Source organism: Zophobas morio, unplaced genomic scaffold, assembly GCF_036711695.1.
Source record: "Zophobas morio isolate AGI-343-1 ecotype UQ-CSIRO unplaced genomic scaffold, CSIRO_AGI_Zmor_V1 ptg000006l, whole genome shotgun sequence".
In the NCBI taxonomy this organism is placed as follows: domain Eukaryota; kingdom Metazoa; phylum Arthropoda; class Insecta; order Coleoptera; family Tenebrionidae; genus Zophobas; species Zophobas morio.
The window spans coordinates 7,010,224-7,034,191 of record NW_026972111.1 but is presented as its reverse complement, the minus strand read 5'-3'; the positions used below and the strand labels follow the sequence as shown (position 1 = coordinate 7,034,191).

Below are 23,968 nucleotides of genomic sequence, written 5' to 3'. Positions count from 1 at the left end.
TGTCTTACATGCTAATTTCTTTTAGAGAAATAATAAGAATTTTGTATTTAAATTCCGCTCCTTTGGCTCTCGATGAATAAAAAAAAATCATCACAGTTGAAATAGGGCGGGTGGGCGGGGCTTATATTTTGCCTTTTTTCCCCAAAATATGTAGTCGTCTTTTCAGAACAAGAAAGTTAAAACACGTTTAAAATGGTAAATTCTTGTAGACAAATATGGATCTTAGAATTAAACTCCGCCCCTCGATTTGACAACGAATGAAAATTTCATCACAGTTGAGAATTGAGATCGGGCAGGTATGGGTGGGGCCTAAACTTTAGCTTTATGTTTGTCTTAATATACATAGTAGTCTTTACTTTATAGTAATCAATTTAAATTCTAATAAATTAATATTCAAAAAACAATAATTTTACAATAAATCTTCGAAATGTTCTCCATTTTATTCCTGGCCATTGTAAATACGTTGCACAAAGTTTTCAAATGAATCTGTTAGAATGTTAGAGGGATATCAGCAATCACATTTAATATTCTTTCTTGGAGTTCTTCGATACTTTGTGGTCAAGTGGGGTTAAATCTCGTAATCTAGCTGGCCACTCAACTGTTCCTCTTTGTCCTATCGAACTTCCAGGATAAATTTGTTTCATTTAAGCAATGCCGTACTTGACATTCGAAGCGAGGTTGTCCTCCATCTTGTTGGAACCAGATGGACGAAGTAAATTTCGGTTTTCATACTTGGGAAATATTTTATCCAAGTCCAGGAATAGAGTTTAAGTATTTTTAAGTATACCCCAAATTCCAAGAAGATCCAACTAACCGTTCCCGAGATATTCCATACTTTTTGGCAACCTGTATCTATCCTAGTACCAGAAACTTCACAAACACAAACTAAAAAACTGGAGCGGGCATTCGGTAACATTGTATGTTATCTTAATGATTATGATTATTGATTACTATGACCACCCCGAAGTGGACGTTGAAAGAGTTCACATTGCAATCATTTTTAGCTATTTATAGTCTACTAGTAGTACTGTATATTATTTGATTTGTTTCGACCTCGCTGCCGCATGTTAGTTTAAAATATCCGTGAAAATTACTCCTCAGTTTTAATCTAGAGTAAACTTGTTAAAGTACCACACCGCGACGTGGACATTGATCGATCGGCTCGTGATCGATGGCTTAGTTGCGCCATACCTCTCCAAAACGTCGATTTAGTGCCACATTTTAATGCGAAACCGAACAGCCGGACACCCACGCACTCCCTCCCAACCCTTCGACCTATCCAACTAATCTCCTTTCTTCAGCATCAAAATGCAACTTTCACAGGAAGCGCCAATTAATCAGGACTTGCCAATTAGATACGCGCACTTTTAATTGCGATGCAATAAATAATAATGTAATTTGCAACATTAACACGAAAGGGGAGTTCACGAACATTACCATCGTCCTTCTCCGCAAAAACGCACCCATACGCACGAAACCCGTAGATTTTAATTACGATCCTGGTCAAATATTAATTAGAAACGAGAGTCATGAACCACCGAGGGAAAAATCTCCGGTTGCAGCCGAAGCAGCGCTTTATTAAGCAATTTGCAGATAAGGAAGTCTGAGTTAACATTCCCATTGACACGGCGTTTAATGGCTTCTTCTTCGCTCCTTTTTTCCTTATTCGCCGCATGGGCAGAATTCTGAGCGTACCGGCTAATTATTCGCGTTATCGGTGGAGGGATCGACGTAATAGTCATTCATTATTTGGTGGAAGGTGTTGTTTGACGCTGACATTCTGAAGAGGTTACGTAACGAATATGGAAGATTTTAATTTTCAATCATGACCGAAATAATGGAAAATCAGACACACCTCGCTCGCTTCATTCAACGTCAAAAAGGTGAGATGGAATTTCCGACTTGTACAGTCGAGAGAGCTACCAATGTTTCGAAGAGGAAGCGTTTAATGAAGGAAAAATGGCGGAAATCGTGACGGCTTGCTCGGATTGGTACCGGACAGAGAAATTTGATCTTTTGACGGTTTGGGCAGAGGTGGCTCATTTGCTGCTCGGTGTGACGGAAACAATAAAAGGCGCTTTCTGCACTTCTTGAAAGAATTCTTTGTCTAAAATTTTGACTCAAGTCCCGTTTGGAAAAAAGTCTAACGATTGAGTTGTTCTAAGTAAAATTAGATAAAGCTTGTCTTTATGCATGGGTATCACAGAAGATTTTTTTTAGCAGCTGCAGTTTCGCTCGAGACATTCCTCTCGTCTCGGATCGTTGGGATTTGCGACTCTTCCCATAATTCGCTCGTCGTAGAAGGAATCAAATACTTAATTTGTTTTTACAAAATCTAATTTTATGATTTTTCGTAAACTGGGATTTATTGGACTATACTAACAATAATACTATAAGGCTTTTTGTGGGATTCTTGGTTGAGCAGCGAGCGAGTGCACATTGTTAGCAACAGCTGAAGTTAAAGTCATAGTAAAGAGTGAATTTCAGGGGTAACAAGTGTGATTGCGTGATAGTAAGAGAAGAAGTTGGAAAAAAAAGAGAGGCAAGAAACAATTTCATAATTACGGGTATGGAAATAAGAGAAAAACAGATGCAAAAGAAGTAGAGGAATTTTTGAAAAAAGAAATTGAGGTAGAAGTAAAAGTGTTGGAAACAATAATTATAGGGAAAGAGGAAAGCAAGAAAATACTGGTTAAGACACTTTGGGAGGAAAAACAAGAGGTGATGAAGAATAAAAATAAACTGAGAGGAAAGAGAATATATACTGATAATGATTGGACAGTACAAGAGCAAAAAATTCAAAAAGGAATTAGAGAGGTACCTAAAGAGGAACGAAAAAGAGGATACACAACAAGGGTGGGATATAAGAAGCTGGAAGTAGGGGACAAAATGTATACATGGAATGACAATAAAGGAAAATTGGAAGAAAAATTTCCCAAATCAAGTCAGCACTAACCGAAGAAAGAAACAGAAAGGGGAGGGGTAATAATGATAGGACAAATAAAGATTTTAGGTTTAAGAATGTCGATTTTGTACATAATAGGGGAATGGGAAAGATAAACGTGGTTTAAAATAACTCTTTTGGAATATTGCAGGTATGAAAAAGAAAGATAATTTATTTTGGGACTAGGTGAAAAATTTTGATTTTGAGGGACTAACAGAAATATGGATACTAGAGAGAGACTGGAACAAACTGAAAGACGTGTTGCCAAAGGAATTTCAGTGGAAATTGCAAGGGGCATAAAAAGAAAAACGCAAGGGAGAGCTAAAGGTGGAATCATAACACGAGTGAAGAAAGATATAAAAGAAATAGAAGAGGGGGCGATAGGAATCGAAGGCATGGTTGAAAGAAAACTGACTGTAAATAAAAAAAGATGGAGAATCTGCACAATAGTAGAGGAATGAGAAACACGAAACAAGAATTACAAGAAAAAATCGAAGAGTCTGAAGAAGAATTTCTACTGTTAGGAGGGGACTTTAATGCCAGAATAGGGAACAAAAGCAGGGAAGAAGACGGGAAGAACACACGAAAATCGAAAGATAAAGTAGAAATACAAAGACGGAAAATTGCTATGGGAATTGATGATGATGATGACGATGATGTTTATTAACGGTCAAAAAAAAAACCAATTACAATAATAAAAACATACAAAAGTTACAACACTAAATTAAAATCTTCCTGTGGATCGATGATTTAAACCTGGTGTAAGAAATTCCCACAAACTCAATTTCATTATAGATAAGTGTCAGTCTAGCAAGACGACTAACAGGCGATTGAAACGCGTACAAAGTACGATGATGTGGAATTGAAAGTAAGTGAGAATTTCTTACTTGACGAGATGGAACATGTATCATAAATAAAATTAAAATATTTGAACAAGTAATAATACCAGATAATACTTTATAAACAAAACACATATCAAACATTATTCTTCTCTTAGAAAGTAACGTAAGCCGAAAATAACTTATTATCATAGTATAATTATAGCTATTGAAAAATATTTTGAACTTATAGCACAGAAATTTGACGAATTTTTTTTTAATTTTTTCAATTCTTTGACTGCGCATCTTATAATAAGGAGACCATATAGTAACACCGTATTCGAGGATCGACCTTACAAAAGATGAAAACAAAACAATAAAATATCTAAGATTTGTGAACTCACCACAGGTTCTTTTTACTAATCCTAACATTTTATTTGCTTTAGAAACAATATTATTTATGTGAAAAGTAAAAGAGAGTTTACTATCAATAGTAATTCCTAAACCACAAAAACTGGTCACATTTTCAAGAACAATAGAACACAATGTATAATTATAATGTTCAGAACATAATTTGCGACTAAATCTTAAAACCTTACACTTAGGTATGTTAAATTCTAGTCCATTTTTCTTACACCAAAATTCTAAAAAGTTCAAATCAGATTGTATCATATGACAATCAGAGGGGCAAGTAATTTTTTTAAAGATTTTTAAATCATCTGCAAATAGTAAAAACTGACTAGATTTTATAACATCTTTGATATCATTTATAAACAGAGAGAAAAGCAAAGGCCCTAAATGGGGACCTTGCGGAACACCAGAAGATGGAATTATACATTTTGATTTAAACCCATTTATAATTACAAATTGCCTTCGATTACTTAGATATGAATCTATCCATGATAGTAAAGGATCACCAATTCCAATCTTAGCCAATTTTAATAGTAGAATACGAATATTCACCCTATCAAAAGCTTTTGCCAAATCAGTGTAAATACAATCAGTATCGTAACCATTTTCCATATTATTAACTATATAATTAGTAAATATCATTAAATTAGAAGTTGTCGAACACCCTTTAAAGAAACCATGCTGTTCATCTAGGATGATATTTTTTACATGGAAAGACAAAATGTCACATGTAATTGAATCAAATATTTTGGCTATAGGTGAACCAATACTAATAGGTCTATAGTTTGAAATATCACTACGATGACCTTTCTTATAAATAGGTGTAACATAAGAAATTTTCCATAGTGTAGGAACTTTGGATAATTGTAAAGATCTTTTATATAAAATTTGTAGGGGAAAACATAAATTGTGAGCACATTGTTTTAAAAATAGTGATGGAATACCATCTGGACCTATTTTAAGAGAAGAATCTAAGGAAAGTAATTTAGACAAAACAAGGTCGGTGGATATTTCAAATGAATTAATATCAACAAGATTGTCTTTCCAATTTGATGAACTCATATTAACATCAGTATCAGCTACCGTATATACAGTTTGAAAATAAGTAGCAAACAAATCTGCAATGGATTTAGAAGAATCAGCTATGATATCACCTAAGAACATAGAACAGGGAAACCCCACTGTATTAGATTTTGATTTCTTGACAAATGACCAAAAACCATTACTATTAACAATAATATTCTGCTCAACACTTCGAATATGATTTTTCCTACACAAGTTCATAGCCAACTTACATGTACGTCTAAGATCACAAAACTTTACGTAATCTGAATATAATTCAGTTACCTTAAAATTCCTATGAGGTTCTTTTTTTTCACAATAAGAGATCTTGTATGGTTATCAACCCAATAAGGAAAGTTGTTCTGAGTTTTTTTAACAACAATAGGAACAAAACGAGTTATAAGAGAATTTATGTGAGAATAAAAATAATACATACAATCATCAAGATGAGAAAAATTTTCCATGGTAAACCAATCAATTTGCTCCAGGTAGGTATTAATTACATCAAATGACGCTTTCTTAAAATCCAAATAAGATGTGTATATAGTATGATCTAGTAAAGGCAAGAGTATGTCACTAATTGTAATAATAAAGGCAGGATGATTTATATCTTTCGGTAATAAGGATAAACATTCTTCAATGATAAGTTCAGTATTACTAAAGCTTAAATCCAAAATTACATCATTTCCATTCAATATAAAGTTGTATTGAAAAAGACCACCCACAGCGAAATTGTCACAAATTAATTTTCAATCATTGAAACAACATTAACAGGTATTAAATAATTACAATTAGTATCACTTTTCCAGCTCAATCCAGGCAAATTGTAATCACCAACAATACATACTGTAGTTTCAGGATAATCAGCAATTAAAAAATCAACCAAAGATATATGGTCAGAATACACAGCTAAGGGTGAATTAGGAGGAAAATACACAGTTCCAATTATAATTTGAATGCCATTAAATGAGATTAGTATCCAAACTTCTTCTCTTTGAAGAGTATCAATTTGCAGTAAAGTAAATAGAAGGAATATTCTTTATAACAGCTATCATTACACCACCACCACGTTCTTTATTCGTCTCTAAAAAGGATCTATCCTTTCTGTAAACAACATATCTATCATCTATAATTTCCCCATTAAAAAATGTGTCATTAAGCCAAGTTTCTGTTAATGAAATTATCGGATAGTTCTCGCACAACACATTAGAATATAAATCACTGATTTTAGTTCTCAACCCTCTAACATTCTGATAATAAATAGTTAACTCTGAGTTTGATGATCTGGAGTTTTTTGAAAATTTGATTGTCTTCGTACACTACGAGGACTAAAATATTTACGAACAGCAATACCGATTGGCAAAAAAGATGGATCCAAAACTTTTTCAATTAATGAGAAATCGATTGATAATAATTTAAAGGAACTGTATTTATCAGGGAACTTAGAATTTAATTGTTTAAGTTCAAAGGATTGAATATTGTCCATATTGTCATTTGCGCTGCAAACACACTGTAATTTATTCCTAATGTAATCTTCAATCTTACTAATATTAACCCCAGGATTTACTCTTGTGACATGAATGTCCCTTTTTCGTCGCCTAGTGACAGCAACAAACTCATTACTACGATGTTCCAGAGCATCTCCATTTTCATTGGTGACTTGAGAAGTACCAATTATCAAGGTCTTCATTACCCTCGTTTTACTGGTAGTATTAGTAATATTGGACTTAACTGGAGCATTTTTATTGATTTTATTAATTGATAAAAGAGCTTGGGAAGTCTTGAATGGGGTGAAGGAAGTGGACGAGGAGGGGGAATTTACCTGGATAGGTAAAAGAGGGGAATCGGTAATAGACTACGTAATAGTAAACGGATTAGCAGAAGAAGAGGTAGAAACATTCAAAATAGGAGAAAGAGTGGACTCCGATCACATGCCACTAGAAAAGTGGCATAAGTAGAGGGACCGGATACTTAAGTAAGGAAGTAGGAAAAGAGATGAAGATATGAGTATGGAATGGAAAAGGAATTGAGCATTATAAAAAAAAATGTTGGAAGTGGAATTTAAAGAAAAAGGAACTGAAAACAAAATGGAAGAATTAAAAAGAGAAATTGAAAAAGCAGCCATAAGAAAAGAATTTGTAACGAGAAATTTAGAAAAGAGAAACAGATGGTGGGATAGCAGATGCAGAGATTTAACAATAGAAGCAATGAAATTTTTACGAAGGTGGAAAAAGGGGAAAGGTATAAAAGAAGAGTACTAGCAAGCAAAAAATAATTATAGAAAACGATGCAAAGAAAAGAAAGAAGAGATACAGCAAGAAGAAGAAGAAAAAATTGAAGCCATAAGAACTGAGCAAAAGGCATGGCAGTATATAAATTATAAATAAAAAATGGAAGAAGAAAATCACGATTAATGAAGACATACCTATAATACAGTGGAAGAAACATTTTATCGAACTGTTGAATGGAAAGGAAGAGAGAAGATAGTAAAACCGGGATTGGTGGTAGAGAAAGGGAGGCAGAGATTCGAGTAGAGGAAGTAGGAAAACAAGTAGGAAGACTGAAAAGAGGAAAAGCACCGGGGAGGGATGGGTTGGTAAACGAAGTGTGGATATTTGGGACGGATGAGATATTTGAAAGATTGAGCGAGTTAATGAATGATGTGTGGACGGGTAAAGGTTTTTCCAGGGAATGGAGAGTAGGGCAAATATACCCAATTCATACAAAAGGTAATAAAGAAAAAGTAGAGGATTATCGGGGAATAACTCTCCTAAATACGGCATATAAACTGTACGCAGTGGTGTTAAATGAAAGGTTGATGACAGAGATGAACGAATAGAGTATATTACCCCAAAGTCAAGCGGGATTTAGAAGAGGTAGAGGGACTATGGACAATGTATATATCCTACATTATCTAACAGAAAAAGAGTTGCTAAAGGGAGGAGGTCGGGTATATGCACTGTTTGTAGACCTAAGAGCCGCGTTTAATACGGTGGACAAAGAGTGTTTGTGGGAATGCATGTAGAGAAGAGGACTGAGTAAAAAGTTAATTGCAGCAGCAAGAGAGATTTATAAAGAGACAGTGACTAGTGTGAGAGTGGGAGAGATAGAAAGTGAAATGTTTTGGACGACGAAAGGACTGCGACAGGGATGCCCATTAAGTCCCAGTTTGTTTGCTTGTTACATAAGCGATATCGAGGAAATGTTTAGAGGAGTACAAGCGGGAGGAATTGTGGTGGGGAGAGAAAAGGTATGGTGTTTGGCATTTGCATATGATTTGGTAATATTGGCGAAGGATGAATGTGGAATGAATGAGATGAAAAAAAATCTGCAAAGATACTTTAAAAGAAATAAACTGGAGGTAAATGTATAAAAAACAAAAATGATGGTGTTTAGAAAAAAAGGAAGAAAAGGGGAGGAAAAAGTGTGGCGTTGGGAAGATCGAATCATAGACACAGTAAAGGAGTTTAAATATTTAGGATTTAAGTTTACAACAACTAACACGGTAAAAGCACACATAAGAGAAAGAAGGATCAAAGCAATGCAGATAATGGGAATGGTGTGGAGTATAGGTGAGAGAATATTTGAACATGACGTAAGAAGAAGGATGAAAATGTTTGATAGTTTAGTTAGGAGTGTATTAATGTATGGAGTGGAGATATGCGGATGGAAGGAATATGTAGAGATGGAAGCAGTACAAGAAAAATATTTGAGGTGGATGTTAGGGCTACGGAAAGAGACGCCAGGTTATATAGTAAGAGAAGAATGTAAACGAGAGAAATTAAGAGTATATACTGGGAAAAGAGCTGTAAAGTATGATGAAAGGTTGAAGAAAAGAGAGGGATGTAGGATATTGTATGAATGCTGGAAGGAAAAAAAAAGGAAACAGGGAAAGAACATCACAAGGGTAGACAAGGATATTATGAAAGACTGTAGTGTTGTAAATCAAGAATCTTTTAAGCCCGTAGGGTAAAAAAATAAACACTTAGTACTACTAACAATAATATTATTTATTGTTCTACTATAACTGAGACTTTCCTCTTGCACAATGAAGTATATCATTAATACAACTATAATTAATTTGATGTTTTTAAACTAAAAATTTGCCAAGCTAAATTAATAACATTGTGATGAATATTTGTTTACACACTGGCATAATCTTTGTGTATGATTTTAATTTCGCGATAACCCTTTAATTCTTATGAAAAATTTGGTCAAGGGTTACACATATCACCAAAGAGGTTACACCGTGGAGTCGCTGATTAAAACTTTAGTAGTACAATTGCCGACGCAGAAAATGGTTGCGACAATTCTATTATTATTAACATTTCTGCTCAGAAACGAGTTCGTAATTAGTAATGACACAGAAAACGTAAGTATAATTTTGAAATTCATTTGAAATCACTTGACAACACTGTGCTATTCTTAAGAAGTTTCTAATTATTCACAGACATATAAACACAGTGAATACTTATCAAACAAATCTTATTTGTTATTATTATCAGTTTTCTGTGGTTTCTACGAGCACAACCCCGTCGGAGTTCGACCATGCACAATTAGAAATGCGCTCTGTAGTCAACGCATTAAAAGAATCCCTCAGCAATCTACAAAATATGAAGCAGGGAATTATTGAAGAAATCAAAAACGAAATTATTTCCAAAACAGACGAAAATTTTAGGCGACAGTTAACAGAGCTAAAGGACAAATTAATGAACGCCATAACAGATTCAACAATGAAATCAGACTCTAAGTTTAAAGAATTGGAAGAAAGAGTAAACGAATCGAGAACATTGAAAAGAAACTAACAGAAACCAAAAATGAAATATTTGACAAAATGAACGAACAAACAGATTCGATGAAGTTACTTCTAGAAAATCAGCTGATAAAAACAAAACAACAAATTGTATCTGAAACAAAAGAAAACGTTAGAGAACAGTTAACCGAAGCTAAAAATGAAATGCTTGTTAAAATAAACGCTTCAGAAGAATCGACAAAACTTACTGATTATAAAAAGGAGGATCTTGCTTCAGAAATCCAGTCAGTTTGTCAGAGTGTTAAAGAGCAACTGACGAAAACAAGCAACGAAATTATTCAGAACATAGGAGAACTAAAAGAGTCACGAGTAGCAGTTTCTTCTGATTTCAAAAAGAAATTGAACGAAACGAAGAACTACATCATTGACGAAATGAAGTCTGTGCTTTCTGATAACGAAAAACATATCGAACGAATGCAGGTAAATATGCAAGTTCAACTTAACGAGACGAAAGCCGAGATCACTCGACTGGGAGATTTTGACGAAATGAAAAACCAACTGGCGAAGACGCAACAAGAGATTCTTGTTGAAATCGAACAATGTAAGTCTGTACCAGAAGACTGTAGAGAAATCCAGAAGAGGGGATATAACACTTCTGGGATTTATCGTATACAGCCGAGGCTTTCCTTGCAAAGTTTTCTGGTTTGGTGTGAACTGTCTGATTATGGAGGTGGGTGGACTTACGTCGTCAATCGATTTGATGGTTCCCAAAACTTTTACCTAAAATGGACTGATTACAAGCAAGGTTTTGGTAATCTATCGGGGGAACATTGGATAGGTTTGGACCACCTCTACGAATTAACAAGTAAGTTTTGTTTGTTCAAAAAGTAGATATCACGTTTTCCTCGTTTAGATAGCAACTCAGTTGAGTTGTTGATTGAGCTGCTTGACTGGGACTTGTATAAGGTTTATGCGTTGTATGACGATTTCAGAATAGGAAACGAAGCTGAGAGTTATCCACTCAAAACATTGGGGAGCCATAGAGGGATTATTGAAGATTCTCTCAAATATCAAATTCATGCGAAATTTAGTACTGTCGATAACGATCACAGTGGCACACTCAGCTGTGCTAGCTACTTTGGTGATTATGAGTTAGTTTTATGGGGATAGTTTGAATTATGTGCTTGTAGAGGGTGGTTGGTGGTACACGGGTTGCTATAGAGCCTGTCTGACTAGCAGATATGTTGATCCTAGGAAAACAAAACCTAGATCTGGAATTAACTGGGAGGCGTTTCGTGGTTTCTCATACAGTCTTAAAGAAGCGAGGATGATGATTAGACCACGGTATATTGAATCTGGAACAACACCAGATTTTTAAGAATACATTTTCCCAATTTTGTTTCTTACACTGTAACTGGTATTATATACACATATTTTTAACTTTTAGGTGTCTTAAAATAAATAAAATTTCGCTACAACCAATTTTATAATTTTCGGAAAAAACTGGTTTTGTTGGATTGTACTTTAGGGGCAGAGGAAGTTCTGTCTAATTAACTTCAAAACATAGATTTTTCCGAGGCAGCAGATGTTTAAGGTCAGATACAAAGCGGATTAATAATGCAAAAAAATAAGGGTCCATTATTTTATAAGCTTTGAAATATTTATAGAATTTCCTTACGTGGTCAAATTTTGGAATGCCATAGTTTTTCTATTATATTTTTTCTGTATGCCATAATGTTGGCTCTAATTATTACATTTCAAGCATTTTTTTTGAGCTTTAGCTTCATGAAACAGTGTACGCACGAATCAAATATTATTGTTCCGAATTACTCCTATTATTCATTAATCTTAATTGCATGTGCAGACAGCAGGGATCCATTTAGATTAATAACAAAGGTATTTTCTTCGTTTTTTTTAATGTATATGTTCTTAGCACCACGTTACAACCACTTAGGTCGGGTAACGAAAAATTCCAGTAAATTTTATTCACGACGCCATTTATTTTTGTCAAAGTCGATGTCCCAGTTCGCCTGAAATTCATTTCCACCAAATTAAAGCGGCATTAAATTTTGTTATTTTAAAAATATTCGAAACAATCTTGAGGAACCCTGGTGTTTTTTGCGCCCCTGCCTTTGGTTCTTTGAACAACTTCAAAAAGTCTCGGAGGTCCTTTGAGTTTCATTAACAAAAAAATAGAAAGAATCTCGAGGGCACTGTTTTTTTCATTTTTGGGAATTCGGAAGAATCTCGCAGGTACCTAGTATTTTATTTTAGAAGAATTTAAAAATTCTTGTAGGCCTTTTTTTTGAAAAATATTTGAAAAAATCTTGTGCTTTTTTATTGAAAGGATCCCCTTTGGACTCCTGGTGTCTTATTTTTGAAGGAAAGCGCCTTGCCGCTTCAAGGCTGTAAGCTCACCACCAGCGTTGACTACTAATGTGGCCCAGGAACGCTGGTAACAATGGCCTGTATAGGTTTCTGGTTAAGACAGTTTCGAAAAAGAAGCTACCAGTACAAGTCAAATATAGAGATTAATGATCGTCAGGGTTTGGATGAAATTGCTCTAATTCACGCAATATGCAGCTTTGCTCAAGGCAGCTCTCTCGTCGCGGCGGAATTGAATTGTCGCTCTCTGTGAGATCCGCTCTTCGTATAAGAAACTACTCCATTCAATGTTATCGCGGCAATGACCGTAAGTGGAATTCGTAAGCCCTTTTAGTTCTCTCGTCTCGGATGAATATGAATTGCGGTTCTCCGCGTGATACGCTCGTCCTAGAAGGAATTAAATTATTTGTTTTTACAAATTGAAACTTTATGTATATATTTTCAAAAATTGAGATTTGCTGGACTTACTTCACGGAATAGTGAAGTTCTGTGTAAATAGCTTTGGACTAAATCTTTATATAATGTATCTACAGTCTATATGTATTATATAATATTATTTATTTTTCTAGTATTACTGAGAACTTTACTCTTGGACAATGAAGTATATCATTAGCACGACGATTATTATTTTGATGTTCCTGATCTAAAAATTTGTCAAGCTAAATTAATAACACTGTGATCAATATTTGTTTACCCACTGGCATAATTTTTGTGCATGTTTTCAATTTCGTGATAACTTTTTAATTCTTATCAAAAATTTGGTCAAGGGTTACACATATCAACAACGAGGTTACAAAGTGGAATCTTCGATTAAAATTTGGTAGTATAATTGCCGACGCTGAAAATGGTTGCAACAATTCTATTATTATTAATATTTCTGCTCAGAAACGAATTCGTGATTAGCAATGGCACAGAAAACGTAAGTATAATTTTGAAATTCATTTGAAATCACTTGACAACACTGTGTTATTCTTAAGAAGTTTATGATTATTCACAGTAATATAGACATAGTGAATACTTATCAAACAAACCTTATTTGTTATTATCATTAGTTTTCTGTGGTTTCTACGAGCACAAGCCCGTCGGAGCTTGACCATGCACAATTAGAAATGCGCTCTGTAGTCAACGCATTAAAAGAATCCCTCAGCAATCTCCAAAATATAAAGCAGGAAATTATTGAAGAAATCAAAAACGAAATTATTCCCAAAACAGACGAAAATTTTAGGAGGCAGTTAACCGAAGCGAAAAATGAAATTCTTGTTAAAATAGACGCTTCAGAAGAATCGACAAAACTTGCTGTTTCTAAAAATGAGGATCTTGCCTCAGAAATCCAGTCAGTTTGTCAGAGCGTCAAAGAGCAACTGATGGAAACAAGCAACGAAATTATTCAGGAGATAGGAGAACTGAGAGAGTCACGAGTAGCTTGTTCTTCTGATCTCAAAAAGAAACTAAATGAAACAAAGAACTATATCGTTGACGAAATGAAGTCTGTGCTTTCTGATAACGAAAAACTAATGCAGGTAAATATGCAAGCTCAGCTTAACGAAACGAAAGCCGAGATCGCCGGACTGGGAGACTTTGACGAGGTAAAAAACCAACTGGCTAAGACGCAACAAAAGATTCTTGTTGAAATCCAACAATGTAGGTCTGTACCAGAAGACTGTAGAGAAGTCCAGAAGAGGGGATTTAACACTTCTGGGATTTATCGCATACAGCCGAGGCTTTCCTTGCAAAGTTTTCTAGTTTGGTGTGATATGTCGTCTTATGACGGTGGGTGGACTTCCGTCGTCAATCGATTTGACGGGTCGCAAAACTTTTACCTAAACTGGACTGATTATAAGCAAGGTTTTGGTAATCTGTCAGGGGAACATTGGGTAGGTTTGGACCACCTCTACGAACTGACAAGTAAGTTTTGTTTGTTCAAAAAGTACTTATCGCTTTTTTATCGTTTAGATAGCAAACGAGTTGACTTGTTGGTGGAGATGATTGACTGGGACTTGTTAAAGGTATATGCGTTGTATGACGATTTTGTGGTAGGAAACGAAGCTGAGAGTTATCCGCTCAAAACTTTGGGAAGAAATAGAGGAATTATTGAAGATTCTTTGAAATATCAAATTCGGGCGAAATTTAGTACTGCCGATAAAGATCACACCGGAAGCTGTGCTACCTCTTTTGGTGGTTATGGGTTAATTTTGTGTGGACAGTTTGAAATAGTGTGCTTGTAGAGGGTGGCTGGTGGTACACGGGTTGCTATCACGCCTGTCTGACTGGAAAACATGTTGATCCCAGGAAAATTAGCTCTATGTCTGGAATTAAGTGGGGTGCGTTTCATGGTTTCGCGTACAGTCTTAAAGAAGCGAGGATGATGATTAGGCCACGGTAAATTGAGTAGAAGTATTTGGAGCAACATCAGAAATTTCGGAACACATTTTGCCAATTTTGATTCTTACAGTGTAACTGGTGCTATCTACACATATTTTGTAACTTTTAGGTGTCATGAAATAAATAAAAATTCGCAAAATCAAATTTTGTAACTTTTCCAAGAAACTGGATTTGTTGGGTTGTAGTTCATGGACAAAGAAATAACTTTGGAGCATTTATTTTTCCGAAACAATAGAAATCTAAGGTGAGAGGTAAAAGTCCATAATTTTTAAAATTTGGCTTTAATTACAACTCAATTTTTTTTTTCAACTATAGGTTAATGAAATACTGTATGCTTGCTCATAATGCATGAATTAAGTGTGATTGTTCCTAATTATTATTCATTAATCTTAATTGTATGTGCAAATAGGATGGATTTATTTACATTAACAATAAAGGTATTTTCTTTGTTTTTTTTTTCACTAATTTGCAGTAGTAATCACAATCAGGTAAACAAAAATCAAATCCGAAACTGAATATAGAACTCAACCATTATCGATGTGAAACAACCATACACTTATCCAAGCATATACGTGTGAACCCATTCCCGACAATGTTTACCTCGTCCGTAGTTTCAAACACCAAAATTAGTTGATCATACGGTGGTTGCAGTACAATTACTAAACTTAATCAAAAACCAATAAATAATCATGAAGTTCGTTCAAAAAGAGAACGTCTAATAATAGCGCAAGAGTATAATCAGAAACTTCTTGGTGGTGCATGTAATGTGCTGTCAATGAAATGGTTGAAGCTGTAATTTCGACAATTGCACAAATTACCGTTTCTATTTCGCACTAAGACTAAACTAGTCTAGAACGTACAAATTAATCTTTGTTAACAACCACTGAAATTTTTAACGACAAAATTTTCATCAAAAAACTACAATATTAAAGGTAATCACACTCCTTGCACACTTTCACAAATCTTTATTACTTCTTAACCTCAAGGGGCTATAAAAATATTAACTAACGGAGTATTGTCATCAGCATTGCAGGACCGTACTTGAGTTTATTTTTACATTCACTAATGTAGCGAAATGACGGTTATTATTGAATACATCAACATAAAACTAGGTAACAAATTTTGTTTTTCATTAAATAAAAAGTACGATTTCAATACGTTATTTAGATGCATATATCAATCGCTTAGGAAATAATTGCTGTCATCACCACCGTCGTCACATAAATCAATAAATAATTTCAGTATTAATCGCTCTCTATAAATTTTCTGCTCTTCCATTACTTAGCGGACACAGTTAGACCAACTGCTCATTTTATTTTTAAAACTTTATGTTGTAGACGTGTGCCAACATCTCGTAGGTGAAAAGTATTAAGAGTAAAATATCAAGTGATAAAACATGAAATTTTGTGAAAAATTCTCTGGTGTTGCTGCTTAATTCAAGTAAATCATAATTTTAGTATTCTAAGAATATAATATAAAAAATACATGTCTTGTTGTGATGTATCCCTCGTTCCCATATATGTATTTACTAGGAAGGATACTCAGTTATGTATAAAATTATATCGTGAAAGTGATAGCATTAAGAGGAAATCAGGAAGTCGCATATTAACGAAACGTAAATCCTATTAATGAATTGCACAACAATTGTTGTTTGTTTGGATAAAAAATCAACATTAAATAGAATATAAAATGATAAAAGAATTCGCAACGTGCATGCAGAACTGATTGCTTTACAGGCTAGGGAAGTTCAATCTAAATGCCTTTAGACCAGTTTTTAAGTTTTTGCATTCTCGTAGTACGTTTAAAGAAATTTAAATCAGTTTCTTTTCGCTCCGTTATTGCACATCCTGTTAGTTTTAGAATTTCTAGTTTCCTTAACAGTACTCTCGCAATTATAATAGTACTTCGAGAAAAAAAACCCAAGCAAATACACGTTTTACTCAAGCTCCATAAAAGCAACAAATTAAATCTGAATCAAGTAAGTAATCCAAAAATCAAAGTTCGCACGCCCCTCTATCCAACAATCAATTTATTTTTAACTAGAAATTGTAAAAGCAGCATGAAATGATTCAATCCCAACAGCCTCGTCTAATATACCAGTCAACAATAGAAGCAATAATAGCTCGCTTGTTAGAATAAATTGAAAATGCTGACTTCTTCGGAAACTTCCACTCCGCAATCTCCCAGCGAAACCCGGCACACATGACGATTTTAAATACGGGGTGCCGGCAAAAATTAGCATAATTCTGAAATGATTCATTGCATAAACACAGGTCGACCTTTGCGCCTTGTGCGATGCGAAATTCAATCAAGAACTTCATGGTTGCTGAACAGACACGCTTTTTCACATATTGACGTTTTCGCAAAAAAGGGGTCTCGACGGTAATTAACTGCACAATCGTCGTTTTGTTGAAAGTGTCCAACGGCTCATGAATTAAACATGGAGCTTTTGCGAGAAATTCGCCGTTTTTAAGCTCTCGGATAATTTCTCTAATTAATCACAACGAGATAGTTCCATTTTTCCGCAAGAGTTAGTCGCTCGATCAAATTTAATTAGAACGGTGCAAGAACAAGAGTAGAAAAAAGAAATTATCCAACCGGTCCGTATAATTAGCGAGCTGATTTTTAATAAGCGATATACTGGTTGGAAATATAGAGTGCAGTTCAGCAGGAAGTCGGCAAAAACGTCGATTGCGTGTAACTGAGAGAAACACGATGAATTTTAATACACTGTTTGCGGCGATTGCGATTTTTATTTCCTTCGTCTGATTTACAAGTGATGGAAAACGAGGAGGAGAATTGGCCGTTTCAGCAGGATTTTTCAGAGAGCGAAAAGGTCAGGAGTCCGAAGAAGAGTCTTCACTTTAAATGAAACATCTAAACCTAAACTTTGCTAATTATACCTTTTAACACTAAGTTAAAATAAACACAAATAAAACAGTGCAGTACGCTTCGCAGAACTAAAAGAAATTGACTCGTTTTTGCATCATTATTTTCTTGGACCGCAAGGTTTACCAAACAACTTTTTAAATTGACATCATGAACATTTTGGTGGGATAATAAGGGAAAACGGAGCAAACTGATGCTGACAACCAGTTTTACCACACAAAAAAAATTGACGTGCACCTGTATGCAGAATGAGCAACGACTCATCGTGCTGGAAGTATCGTCAAATAATATAGTCATTGCCTAAAAAGTCTGGTGATAGTACTGAAAATAAAAAAAAAACTATTAAACGATTTTAGTTGTTTTATAAAACAAAAAATAGGATAACATATATCTGTATTAAAAAGATTTACGGTCAACCTACCAAACAATTCCACTCTCCCCTGCCTGGCTTTCACCTTGAACCACGTAAGAGTAAACCGTAAAATTTACACAATTCACTGTTCGACTTCGAAAATAAAACATGGATTTGTAATGTTTGTAAATACGTACTTTAATGCAAATAATAGAAAAATCATCAAGGTGGCGTTAAAGTTGTTAAAGTGAGGTTAGGTTGTACAATTCCCCGTTGTCAGATATCATCCATTATTAATAATTTACGTTACGATTTATAACTTTAGTCAAAGGTTCTTATTTTATTACTGTAACACGACTATCTGAACGGTCATACAACCGAACGTACTAAAAATTAATAATTTATCTAAAATTATGTATAAATTAAATGAAATCAAGGACTGCAAATAATGCAAGTGAAAAGCTAAGAAAGGAAAATATTTGAAATGAATTCCAATTGTTAATATTATAAATAATGTATCCTATTCAGAGCCCAAGGGATACAAAAAAACTTGATTGATTGACATAAATAAAAAGGAAATTGTTTAATTCAGTATAATTAACAATGCAAGCATGGTCACGTGTGATGTACATGATATATTGAAAATGTCGTATACTAGTTACAGGAAAGAAAAAAGGCACTTACATAAATAATTAAAAAAAAATTGTAAATTGATTCCGTTACTGCTCGACACTTATTAAGGCGCATTTTTATATTCTCGACGTTTCATCATCCATAGAGTACAAAAAATAGGTCTCCCGTTTCCATTCAGCGATGGACATATTCAACTCTGAGGTCAGCGGTTCCAGGACTTCATGCTCCAGGACATTTTGTGACCCTATATTACAAACATCTGTGTCGATTTTTATTAGAGAGATAATCTGCATAACTTCCGGACCGATTCTAGTCGAATTTTATACGTGTATTAGGAATATCATGTAGATGGTAAAACTCTAACCAAAATTTGTTTAAGCATCCGCACTGTAATGACGTTGCGTTAAAATTTCGCTTAGTCATTTCAAATTTATAAAATAATATACGCCTGTACTTGTGCTTCATGAATCCGTCTTGTTTTTGCAAGAACAGTACTTTTTTATTATTGGTAATCCACGCGTATTTGCTATGTTGATCGGAACATTTTCCAGTAAGTAAACTCACTAGAAACACAGGCATATCATTCATATTTTTTAAGCTATGGTTAATCAAGTTTGCGTTTACTATCACAGATGTACAAAAGTCGACAAAGTGTGTTTTCGTAACATTATGCGTTCGAATCAAAGGTAGTGGCGGAGTATGGGGTTATTAAATGATACGTGGACGAATTCAGAGACTATGATACATTAGTTTGTAGGTAACTGGTTTTATTTAATTGCACTTTTATCATTTTTAGAAGTAGGTGGAGTTTCTGGACTACATCAGAGGCGAGGGAAGTTCTAAATATCCTTACACCAATTTTGTGTTAGGGCTTGATGAACAAATTTTGTTTAGCGTTTTGATATAAAATGTTGTGTAATAGAAAATAGTAATCGGTTCCGAATTTCTGAAGATAATTCTTTGTACAGATGCTGTGAAAATTGTGACAGTATAGTCGTCCATAAGCTTTAAAGTTATATATATATCTTATTGTTATGCTGTCAACACCCTCAACAAAGAAGGTCATAATATAGTATAGTAGAACTTCAGACCAAAAACGAGTAATTGATAGCATAATAATCGGTCCCTGCCATTCAGAAAATTAGAGTCTCTGGACGACTATACATCAAATATATATAGTAATTTTAAAGTTACGAATTTCTTACAATTTTTATAATAAAAGCAATCTCGTTTTTAAATGAAGGGGAAAATGAGACAGTTTGCAGTTCCTACTTCTCGTTTCTTTTAAATCATAACCTCAAACTGATAAAATTGACATCTAGTTAGTTTTCTGTAACTAAATTTAAAGGCGGGTGTGCATAATCATGACCTACTGCGTCGGCAACCCTTTCGAAATACTGTTTACTCTTAGCTCAGTTTTGACATGTACCTATTAAAATTTTATGACTTATGTGCATTATATTCCCGAGCCGCAAGAATTATTAAATACATATTGTCCGTTATGGTGATAATAGTTTGGCTTAAGTCATAAAAGTTTTACTAGGTATATGCCAAGTGAGCTTACTATACTTATATTCAAACGGCGTTTTTAGTCTATTTCCAATCCGTATAACAAATTTGCAATGAATTTGCCATAAAAGGTGCCTTCTACTGACACAGCAACAAAAAACGTTATCAAAGACAGCCTTGGGTTTTCGAACGTTTGTCTTTAATAGAATTTTCGTTTTGTCAGATTACCATCAATTTGAAAGTTATTTTTGTCTTAAAAACAAATTAAAATCTATTACTACTCTATTAGTACTTGCCAAGATATGACTGATTTTGGAAAATGACGAACATTTTAAGAAAAAAGAGGGTGGGTGGGCGGGGCCACTTATTCTTGCTAAGAAAAAAACTGATTTTGGCAAATTACATACCTTCTAAGAAAATAGAGGGAGGGTGGGCGGTTAGAGTGATAAGACTGATTTTGACATTTTTTATATTTTCGACCATTTTTCAAACATTTTAAAAAATTAGCTAATACATAATTACTTAGTATTTCTGTTGTCATTTTGCATAAAGCTGCCACGATATTAATAAACAAAAAATTCGAATGCCGCCACATCTTTTTTAAATGCAAGGTTTCAGCACTCTCTAGTGCCATCTTCAAAGCTAAGAAGTCAAAGAAAATGGATTATATTTACACCAAAAGTACAAAATTACAAGAACTGTAGATGCTTTTCGTCAACTAGAATAAAAACTGCTGTTTGTTAATTTAAAAATAAATAAACTGAGATTGTGTGAACGCCATTGTTTTTATTCTGTAGTGGAAACTTAAAATATGTGCCACACTTATAACACATCTCTAATTTCAGTAATGAAGCTCTGAATTGTGATTATATATCATTTTTATATATTTATATTATAATTTATTATAAGAAAAAAAATCTTAAAGAAAACATGCACTTATACAGTCAGGTCTACAAAGTATTTTCTGTTTCTTTTATTCGTAGCTCGTAAAATATTATGATTAATAATCATAATCCGCACGTTACAACGAGGCGAAAAATGGGTATAGTAAAGACCAGGAATTAGTGAACATTCTTGTTCTGTTTCAAAATTACTTATTGCAAGCCGTCAATAAATTGCTTATTCAACACATCTTTTTAAGGGCAATCTTTAATTTCAGTAATAAAGGTTCAAAAAGCTCTGGATTGTGGTTATATATCATTTTTATATATTTATATTATAATTTAATATAAGAAAAAAAATTCTGAAAGAAAACACACTTGTACATTCAGGTCTACAAAGTATTTTCTGTCTCTTTTATTCGTAGCTCGTAAAATATTATGATTAATAATCATAATCCTCACGTTACAACGAGGCGAAAAATGGATATAGTAAAGACCAGGAATTAGGGAACATTCTTGTTGTTTTAAAATTACTTGCTGCAAGCCGTCAATTAATTGCTTATTCTTTTGAAATATTAGAATTAAACTTACGTTAAAATTAGGTTAATATAAATCTATTAAATTATGATATTTTGCAAATGTAGCTACTGAATTTATATATTTAAGGAATTTAATATTTTTCCTTTATTTTGTATTATTATTGGTAAAGAACTGTAATTAATTTCTCCTCTGAATGAAATTATTCTATTGGGCAAATAAATCTATATTTGTTTATTTAACTATTTATTTATATTTATTTAAATAACAAATTATGCAAATTGTTGCTCTGTTATGTAAAAAAAGTACAGATGGCTGAAGTAAATTTCTATATCTAATAAAACAAAGGCATATTTTACTAAATTGGCCAACTCTAAAAATTGTCTAGTATTGTAGACAGAGCGATTAAACTCGTCCCTAAGGTGGACTCGGCAGACACAATATTATTGGTTATTATTAGGTTTTTATTAAGAAAAATATAAATAGATATTTTTATCTATCTGCAATTTATTGTCTTTATAAGAATGTGAATAAAATTCAATGCTTTTTCGTAGATAGGTAAATATACTTGTTATGAATGTATTGTGACGAAATAAACCCATACGCCGCCCCGGTACGACGCCTATGGGTCTTCTAGTATGTATGTGTTTCTTCTAGTATGTAGTATGACTCATCGACTGCTCGGCGCGGTGTTCGCTAAAGGAAAGCCTGGAAGCGGATGTCGCAACGGGCCCAGAAAACCCTCGAAACGGCGTTCTCGATCCATCGAGAGAAACGTATAGGTATAGGAGGATTCAGTCAATTCAGTCCACGAGTAAATTCGAGTTAGTAAGAAACAAATTCTTTTATTTTTATTTGTATCTACGTAACTTATCAGAACATACCCAGCAGCGAAGTATATTAGACTACTCCGCCTCCTCACTGCGGGTTTCCATAATCCCTAAACACTTACGTAGAATAAAATCCACAAGAATAAACATTTCCTGGTTTAATAACAGAAAATTTTAAATTAAAAACGAGAACTTTTTGAGACAATATTTTAAACCAAACAATAGAGTGTTTTTTTAACAATAATGAATCTGTATTTAATAAATGTATTACGGGGATATTTTAGATGGGAAATCGTATTTTTTTTAATAATACATCAATCTGATCTAGTAAACAATCGAAAAAACTGACGAAAATGACACAGGACGAAACTTCTGACTTTGTACAAGTGATACGAACAAAGTATAGTTTTGGATTATTTTTTCTACTCTGTAAAATCTTATTGGCAATAACGAGGCGAACAGTTGTACAATAGCAAGAGATATTTACAACTTAAATTTGTCGCGTGCCGGTAATTCCCAGATGTTAGAAAGGAGAATAGTCCAGGTCCGGACAGGGACCATCGCTATTCACGCACGAAAATGACCACTATTTTATGAGTACAACTATCTGCTAAACGTTCTCCGACAAATTCGGATGCACTGGTATGAGCCATAAATAATTCTTACCATTGTACTACTGTCCGTCTCGTTATTGTCAACAAAATTTTATAGGGTATAATGAAATTTCCAAAACTATACATATTGTTATTTTATTTTAAAGAGTTGATATCATACTAAATTAACAAACATAACACCACGATGTTTTCCGAATTTTGTTCTTTTTCAGATTTATCGATTTTTTCATTTTTTAAAATAATAACAAAAAACGCTTATAAAGGTTTTAAATCAACTAGTACAAAGAGGAATTACTTTCAAAAATTGTCAACACATTTAAAATTTTCAAAATTGACAGTTTTTCAAAATTTTTTGACATTTTAATCGCGGAAAACAAAACAATCAGCCTCAACCATCCTGTACATGTCTATAAACTCGACCACCATCAAGGTTTAAAAAAATTCATGCTAATAACAATATAACAAGCCATTTTAAAGTAATGACAGTAATATATCACACACGAGTGATTTGGTTATAGTTGTACTATAAAATGCCTTTTTTTCCAGATCCGACATTAAAACTAATGGTGTGTAACTGTCCGTATAGTTCTTCCGAGACACCTCCGATCATTAGGTTTGATGTCATTTAGCAAAACCAGTCAAGCTTTTGAAGGTGAGTCTTAAACGATGACTTTCTTATGTATTAATGCAAATTTATGGTGATCACAGTCAGAAGATTACAACGCCACCTTTTATTTGCGTGTCGACTTAATAAAAATGTACATGCTTACATTACTACCCAGGTTAACTAATGGATACATTTTTCTTTTTTGTGTTCCATTTTCCGTTAAATGCGGGCAGCGACAACTTTGTTGCGCCACACACGCTGAATCTTCTGCTCCGGCGAAAATCCTCCGCCAAAAATTCAATTTGTAACTGTAAAGTTTGCTCTTTCATCCACAGTTGTACTTAAAAGGTGTTTATACATT

General features: G+C 33.8%; 2 protein-coding genes and 1 long non-coding RNA gene across 4 annotated transcripts in view; all 3 read left to right on the top strand.

Annotated features, from left to right (window-relative positions):
* The window catches only part of LOC135123039 (uncharacterized), a 76,919-nt gene extending 53,273 nt beyond the window's left edge, over nt 1-23,646 (top strand). The window contains exon 3 of the long non-coding RNA XR_010279525.1: nt 23,547-23,646. This is a non-coding gene — a long non-coding RNA (uncharacterized LOC135123039). The remainder of the gene's footprint in view (nt 1-23,546) is intronic.
* Nucleotides 9,520-11,836, top strand: LOC135123037 (fibrinogen-like protein 1). Its single transcript, XM_064047537.1, has 4 exons — nt 9,520-9,607; nt 9,741-10,853; nt 10,902-11,129; nt 11,179-11,836. Exons 2-4 carry the CDS (start codon nt 10,070-10,072, stop codon nt 11,364-11,366), a joined length of 1,200 nt encoding a protein of 399 aa, XP_063903607.1. The 5' UTR covers nt 9,520-9,607; nt 9,741-10,069; the 3' UTR covers nt 11,367-11,836.
* LOC135123036 (fibrinogen-like protein 1) lies at nt 13,189-15,001 on the top strand. 2 transcript variants are annotated; one of them, XM_064047536.1, is made up of 4 exons: nt 13,189-13,292; nt 13,426-14,278; nt 14,327-14,548; nt 14,599-15,001. In XM_064047536.1, the coding sequence occupies exons 1-4, from the start codon at nt 13,218-13,220 to the stop codon at nt 14,754-14,756; spliced, it is 1,308 nt and encodes a 435-aa protein (XP_063903606.1). In that variant the 5' UTR covers nt 13,189-13,217; the 3' UTR covers nt 14,757-15,001. The 2 variants fall into 2 exon arrangements, with proteins under 2 accessions (XP_063903606.1, XP_063903605.1); XM_064047535.1 differs by having other exon boundaries at nt 13,426-14,548.
* Nucleotides 23,647-23,968: the final 322 nt, after the last annotated feature.